The sequence below is a fragment of the Cyprinodon variegatus genome, unplaced genomic scaffold (genome assembly GCF_000732505.1).
Source record: "Cyprinodon variegatus isolate N-32 unplaced genomic scaffold, C_variegatus-1.0 Scaffold199, whole genome shotgun sequence".
NCBI lineage: Eukaryota > Metazoa > Chordata > Actinopteri > Cyprinodontiformes > Cyprinodontidae > Cyprinodon > Cyprinodon variegatus.
Window position 1 is genome coordinate 444,107 of NW_015150652.1, and position 8,347 is coordinate 452,453.

General features: G+C 36.7%; 1 protein-coding gene across 1 annotated transcript in view; it reads right to left on the reverse strand.

Annotated features, from left to right (window-relative positions):
- The window catches only part of LOC107087910 (melatonin receptor type 1B-B-like), a 62,168-nt gene extending 54,857 nt beyond the window's left edge, over positions 1 to 7,311 (reverse strand). The window contains exons 1-2 of the mRNA XM_015379750.1: positions 7,142 to 7,311; positions 6,504 to 7,049 (exon numbers count right to left, since the gene is read on the reverse strand). Coding sequence (XP_015235236.1) covers positions 6,504 to 6,711 — 208 coding nt within the window. The 5' untranslated portion in view covers positions 6,712 to 7,049; positions 7,142 to 7,311. The remainder of the gene's footprint in view (positions 1 to 6,503; positions 7,050 to 7,141) is intronic.
- Positions 7,312 to 8,347: the final 1,036 nt, after the last annotated feature.

Consider the following 8,347-nt stretch of genomic DNA (forward strand, 5'->3'; position numbering starts at 1 on the left):
TATATATATATATATATATATATATATATATATATATATATATATATATATATATATATATATATATATACGTGTGTTAAAGCACCTGAATATGACAGAATTAAAATGCTAAACTGACCTGATGATATCATTTGACGGTAACACTGTATTTAACACTATCAGTATTTGATTATATTAGGTTTCACAGATGTACGTAGTTTAATATTGGAGTGGATGCCAGATTTATTTTATAATTTGTTTCTTTACTTCTCTGTTAAACTATTACGATAGTGTTCCTATCCTTTCCAAAACAACAACATTTCTGTAAAGTTCCCCAAATCTTTAGGAATCTGACAAAACGTATTTTTACCAGCCCAAAGTGTTCAAAATAAACCCAGCAGGGTGGAAACTCACTCCATCTGGCAACACTGAACCAAGGAGGGTCGGCCATACTGCCCTAATAAAGCTTGGGAATCTTTTTTTTTATTGTTTTTATAAATTTTTTTGGATACACCCTCATTATATTTCAGTCAGCACTGAGCATTTGTTGTATTTCAGGTATGAGGGCCATTGCCGTGCTTGATATTCAAAGCCATCTAATCCAAATATTTCTAATATTTTCATCTAGTACAGAGCTGCCAACATCCATATAGCATGTTCCAGTTTTCTCAGCAGTGGATTTATTTTCTTGGACACTGTCTGCCAACACTGACTCTATTCCATCTCCTCTGCATGTCTTTAAAGAGCCCCAGTAATCCAGAAGATCCTTGTGCCAAGTAATTGTGCCTTTACATTTCTTGCAGGTTTATCGGAAAAGAAAACAAAACAAGAGCTTACATAGCCATGCATTATCTACCAAATGTCAACTCTAAAAGAAACGCATCTCTCTTTTTTTCCCCTGCATACAATCTAGACAACAATCTAAGGAACTGTTTTGATTGCTGGCACGAGTCCACTGAGCTCAGATGGTCAATGAGTACTTGAATACTGATCAATTTAATGCCACATTATGGATTGTGGATGAAAAACAACAATGGTTTTGAGTATGCTTCTGTTTTTTGGAAATGTATATTGTTTTGCCTGTTGGGAAGCTTGTATGTTAGCCTTACAATACAACTACCAATTTATACTACATAAGGGAAGTATCTGATCAGGTTCACGCAATCACATAATTATACACAAGAGGACTGGTTCATACTTTGAGTGGTTTTAGCACCTCAAAGACTGATGAAAAGACTGACGCTCAGGCTTTCAGCACCATGGACAGAGGTACTGAAACCTGATAGCCATCCAGGAAATTTGTGACTGTACTGAATGGAGGGATTTTTTTTTAGCATTGTTGTTAAGTAAAGAATGTTTTTTTTTTTTTTTTTTTTTTGCATGGGACGACCCTAGTTTTGTAGAAAAGTAGCTTGAGAAGGAAGAAAAAAAGGAAGGGAAGGGAGGTTGGGGTGCGCATGATGTAAATAAAGTCTCTTTGAAGAACAGTTCTGCAAAGCCTAACTCTCTTTGAAGGTTTGCAACACCTAAGCATCTTCAAAGACAAATCTCCGGGGACAAAAACCCGTGTCCAACACTAGCGTGCACTCAGCTTTTCACATGCTCATTCACAGATTTGTTCAAGACAATGCAATAAAAAAAAACAACATCTGCACATTTCCTGTAACATTTTTCCCTCTGATGTTAACCTTACTGTATGTTTTTGTGAACATGCATAAGTTTATGTTGAAGGTGCTTTCCAGTGGATAACACATTTCCAAGGTAATATTTGTTCCAGTAATTATGGTATGCTTTCACGTAAAAAAGGCAATACTCATTTGCTTTGCAATAAAACACTGCAGAACATGAATAAGGATTTCTGAGTCACAGATATTTGATGCAATCATGTGATCTCTCTGTGACTGTTAATACTGTCCTATTGAGTTATATTGTTTAAGTAGGTTGTTTCAGTCTACAGTAGCCATCCTTTGAGTTCACAACTTTGGGTATGGAACTGCTGAGAGGACTGTTTGGGTTCACAGATATCAGCTTTAGGGCAGAGATGTACATAGAGCTGAAAAGCTAAGCACATTTATTTCAGTTGTGCTCGCACTTCAGAGATAAACTAAGAAAGAGACAGAGGAGTTTCTAATAAGGCAAGCAAAAACAGGCTGTTGAAGCCATATGATTTAAAAGAAAAAAAGCCTTCCTAGAAAAGAAATTAATGCATGAATTATTTGTTCAAGGACGCAAAATGTAATGTTTAAGCCACTGATATTGAAGTTGTTCTATTTCGGCAAAACCTCTTTTAGGAGCAAATGTTCTTCCTTAAACATCCAAAGCCAGCAGCAATTCCACTTAAAGGACTGAGTAAGGTTTTTACACTGCAGTTCAGATATTAATTAGCTACACCACTCGATTTAGCAGAAGAAAAATCAAACTTTTATGAGTAAAATGGGCTTTTGTAACTCAAGTTTCCCAAATACAATTTCCTCAAGCAGCAAGCTTTCAAAATATATATATATTTTTTCCTTTATTCTACTTTGAATTGCTTCAAATACTAAAACCCCAGCGGTTAAGGTAGTTCGTAGGTATGAATTCCACATAGTGTACCTATACAGAAGATTTTTTTTTCTTTTTTTAATACATGCTTGAGAGCTCAATTTGGGAGTCACGGTTACATTCAAATGGTAGAGTGATGGCTATCTGAAGGAAATGTGCAGAAAATGTTCTCCTATGTAAAGGAATTCAAAAAAGGGTTTATAACATCCAAAAATAAAGGGTTGTATTGTACCTGGTCTGACATGAACAAAGTGAAGACAGACCTAATGTTGCAACATGCTTGACATAAAATAGTTGCTGATTTGTGTGATATGCAAATACGTCCACATCTCAAGAATCCTAACTGGTGTGTAATAAACCAAAAACTGGTCAGTCAGCACACCTCATTTCAAAAAATATCGGTGTCAACATGTTTTAGGTCCTACTTTTGAATGAGGCATCTTTATTCCAAGCTCCATGCTATTTTGCAGAAGAACATTTATAGCCTGGTAACCTTTCCAGTTGGAACATATGCAAGATTAAAATGTAAAGATTTGACAAATAAGGACATTGAATTACCTTTTCTGATTTAAGAAGGTACTCAAAGAGTTGCACTTTCCAATGTGTGTGATATTGTAAATCTTCACATATCATCACATACAATTTAAGAGATTCACAGAGAAATTGTACTGTATGACTAGATTTGGATGATTTGGAGAAAACTTAAAATGTCCTTTTTAACCACTCTGACAACATTGTTCAGTTCAAATCTTATTACTCCAAATAGAAGACTCAAAGCATTCTTTAATCAACAAAAATTGGAAAAAGCACAAAAAGTTTTAAGAAGATTCTTCAAGGTAAGCTGTTTCCTACTGAGGCATGTTGGGTTTTCAGTTAGGCTGCAACAGCAGGGAGTAAGAAATAAGAAATGCAAAAGGTCAATTAAACAGGAAACACACACAGTCGCTGTATTAGTGATGCAAACCCCACTAATCATGCTTATGCATTAATATTAACACAAATAAAAACAGCAAAGTCAGATCCTTCCTCATTTTGTTTCTATCTAAAAACCCCAGTAAAAACCTGAATAACTCCAGAGGTGTGTAAGAGACCACCATCTCCAATGCATAAACTATGACACTGACTCTGTTCCTTTAGACAGGAAAACCATGCATATCATTACACTACAAAACAATATGTTTGTATAATTGGTAACCACTTTTCAAATTCTAACTCACTTTTTAAAATATCATTAATATAATGTCCTGCCGTGTTTGTTCATACACCCATCATTCATCATGTATTTATGTCATAAACCTCCCCTGGGACAACAGATGAAAATTACACCTTGAGGCTAAATGTTGCATATTGCACACAAACCTAATGTACTTATGTTGTTTCATATGCACTGTCCCATATTAAATAAATGTATGAATCTCATATATTGGAGCAAACATTAGCTATTTGCTAATATATATTCAGCTAAACACTTTTGATATTTCTTTATACCGGGAAGATTTTGATTTACTTGGGGGATTTTGTATTCATGCAAAAAAACAAATTTCTATCATATGATATTTTAGTTTACAATAAACTGTTTCATTTATCCATTTATTTTAGCCTCAAATAAAACATTCTGAACAACAAAAATCATTATCAACATATTTGCAAAACGTAATCAGAAATCGTTCACCAAATTTCTTATCATTGCATCTCCACAATTACAGTAATTTTCTTCAAGAATGTCTTCTGTTATTGCAGCCAAGGCAAACTGACCTGAATATGAAAATTGTGCATATGAGGAAAAAGGACATATAGTAGGAGTTGATGTGTGTAGTAGGCTGAATACAGCGACTCTTAACTTAGTGTGAATTTTATATCATCAGCAATCCTTTGTGCTGTTCATGTGCCTGACAGGAAAATAGGAATATTTTGTAGGTATGAGTAATGCTTTATATTCATAGAGGTTAAAGCCATCTGAGCATGCTGACAGACAGACAGACAGACTCCAATTACAGTGATTCCAGTTTATTCTAATCTCTTCTTTGATAGTACACCTTGGTTATATATATATATCAATGCTGTTAAAATCCAAAAACTAATACCTACTAGCTTGTAATTAGAAGTGAAAACGTTGTAACTTGCCATAATGAAATAGGCTCTAATTAAGTACTATCCTGTAATAACCAAAATAAATATCATATAATTAATAAAATAAAATAAATTATACAGACTGAAATCTGTTTCATGCGTTTACAATGAAGGAATATTGCTGACAATAAAACAGCAACAATCTAGTAGTAGTATAGTAAAGCCGTTAAATTTATTATAAAGTTTATGATACATTTTAGTGAGTGAAAGTATGGGGGTATATAGACGTTAAATAAAAAAAATGCTGCAGAGGTGTGTTTTAAAAATATTTCTGGCATTACCACCTGGCTTGCAAAAATCTATTATAGACACTGTTGCTAATTTTTCTTAAAGCATATTTTTTTAAAGCACTTTTTAAATGTAACTTGATGTAGTTTTAATCCAAAGGTGATTTGATTAATTGAAGAGACAAATGTTTCTATCTACTTATATGTCCTTTTAGAAAACATATACATGTTGAAAATGTTAACAGAATTTCATTGTCACCCCTTTATTGTTTTCACTTAATTTAACATAAGACCTATGTTACTGGCTTTAAAAAAGGATTAAATGAAAAAGCCAGCCTATTTTGTTTGTTTCTTACTAAATTATTTTTCATTCACTACTCTTTGTGAAAAATACAAAAACACAACATGCATTTGTTTAAATAGCATAATATTTTAAATCCAGTCTTCTTTTGCAGCTGTGTGCAGGTTTTTAGGAATTTCCTGGCATTGTTCTCTGCTGATTGATTAATGCAGAATGAACAGCATCATTAGACAGGCATTTTTAAGTTTTTGTCCAGATATTTTAAATGGGATACAGATGAGTCTGTTCTCTGGCTGTGCTACTTATTAACATTTACAGGTTGCTCTTTGAACCAGACCTTTATAATCCGGGTTACAAGCTTATTGTTGTGCTGGAGGATGAATTATTTTCAGCTCTGTGGCAGTCAGAAGCAGGGTCTCCTAAAGAATATTTAATGTCTCTAAAACTATAAATTACCCTGTTACAGACGAACAAGATGCGGCTTAATCAGACCAGATCATTTAGTGTCCCCTGATTCTACTATCTCCATTCTTTTGTTTTTCTGGCTTCAGTGGGGCCATTCTACCATGAAGTACTGACTGGTGAAATGCAAAATATGAACATCCTATCCACACAAGCTATCACAGCACCTCTTCCTTTGTGGTCAACTCTCTGTTTAACTGACCACAGTTTAATTTTAAAAAAAAAAATAGTCAGATCTAATAAGGTTCCTTCTTGTTATAAACTTTTTCATTTCTAAACATGCCAATCAGGGTGATTTTAGCACTGTTTATTTCTTGATAAGTTTACTTTGATACCTCTCCATAGTTGTGCCTTGCAACAAGCCAGACTTTGTAGTCTACAGACCTTTGACTTCATTGCCTGGTTGCTTCTCTGATATGTGCAGTCAACCATGAGACCTTGTTTTCCATTCCAAATCATGTTCAGTCAACTGAATTTGCCACAGGTGTATTCCAGTCAAGTTGCAGAAGCATCTCAGAGATGATCGGTGGAAATCAGATAGACCTGAGCTCCATTTGGAGTAATAAAGCAAAAAAGTGTGAATGCTTCTGTACCTGTAAAGTTTGGATGTTTGCATTTTTGATACCTTTAGATTTCTTTATACATTTTAAAAACAAAGAAAAAAGAAAACAAAACCTAAATCTATAATGCTTTTGTTTTTGTGTCTGGCAATTAAAAGTGAGGGCATGGATAGTTTTTGTTTACACTTGGTGTAAAAGTTCTACAGGCTGAAAGACTCCCTCTTATCATGATGGATCAATGGTTCAGAAACATCTATTCTGATCTCTCTAGTCTGAAATCAAAAAAAGAGAAAAACATCTAACCTGCATTCCTTAGCTTTCGGTTCCTGAACACCGAAATAATGACAAGCAGATTCCCCAGCACATCCACCACAGTGGTGAAGATCAAGACACTGGCCAGGATAGCGATGACCCAGGCGGGGCGGGTGGTCCCTTCCGCGGGCAGGTTGTGCTCCAGCTGCCCTAACCGTGGCTCTGTCCGGTTCTTCAGGAGCATTAACGTGTCCGGCATCACTCGGCTACCAGCAAGAAGCTGCCCGCTTCAAGTCCCCGCTGATGTATTGATCGTTTAATGATAAGGAATATTAGTCAGTTCAACGTCCCGCCGGCACCGTCGGTACCGGTGTGTCCTAGATGCAACATGGAGCGCACCCGTCTCCAAGTTCCACGAGGTGCGCAGGTAAAAGTCCGCTACTTAAGGGCGACAATTAGTTGCTGTGATGATCACGTGTGACGTATGAAGTTGCACAGACTCCTGGCTTCTTTTTATTCCCCCCCTCACATCTTCAGAAGCAAAGTGACCTGTCCACGTCCCACGGCAAACAGGACACGGCCACGGTGCCACACCTCCTGCCGGAGCGGAATGAGAATAATTTTTCTTTCATAAAAACGTGGATTAATAATAATAATAATAATAATAAAGTCTTAATGTGGTGTCTTACCTGTCTTGCTGGTTGGCATCTGTAACTCTCCTTCGTCTGCGACTCCCACAAAAATAAAAAAGGAAGAAATAAAGATACATAGAAGGCAGTTTTCCTTTGTAAGATGTTAAATCGCTGGGGATATTTGTGCTTTTAACAGGCTGCTAAAAGCGCTGTGATGCCCTGTCCATACACGGGGCTATACAGCCTATACGACGCAACTGGAGCTGTGCGCTGCAAAATGTCACACAGCAGAAGCCTCTAGTGAGACACCAATGATGATGATGATGATGATGATGATGATGATGATGTGGACACATCAACAGAGTGAGGATGGAGCAACGAGGGACTCGCCTATTTCGGTTCTGCATCTCCTAAGTATGGGTGCAAAATAAAAATGATCCCATTTTTTTTGCACCACTGCTTTTTTTTAATTATTATTATTATTAATCATCTGTCTCCCGGAGTGATCTCACTAGAAATCAGCCTTAAAATGTGGCGCAATTACTCGGACGCTCGCGCTGAGTCGCGCAACTCCGATGTTCAGGCTGCGACTTCCCTTAAAGCTTCTCTTCTGGGCCGTGGGGACATTTTGAAAGTAAAAATAATCACATCAGACATTTTGTTCATGTAAATGGATATAAATAATTTTTTAATGGTGTAATAAATAATATGATACATCCTAAATATGATGGGGGTATATTATGTAAGTCAGTTGCAAACATTATTTATCGATTGGATGAATCCTTAAGCAGTGCGCGCACGTCTCTGGACTCAGGAGTATTTGCGAGCAGCAGAGTCACAGCAAGTGGAGGTGGCAGTTTAATCCCATTCATGCTTTACATGGGCGACTCAAAGAGGGTAGGGGCAGCGGTGCAGTCAGGCTCTTTGGATTCATAAGTTATCAATGATGTCAATGTCGGTTGTGACACATTGAGGCCAGTGCCATCACTCCCATGTTTAACCCGTTGCTGCTGGACTGCAGCTGGATTCCTTTAAAGTCAGCAAGCAGAGATTAGAGTCTGGCTCAAAGCAAAGCTGATGGGTTCAGCAGGGCCTGACGTGATGTCCAGAGGACAGACAGCTCCAAGCTGTGAGGTCAGCCAGAGATGCCTGTTCTCGCATGTGGATGCATTTCATATGGAAACATGTTTTTGCTATTGAAGCACATGACAGTTCCACACAACTGCACGTTCATTGAAAAGGGTCATGCGAATTGTATTTTTA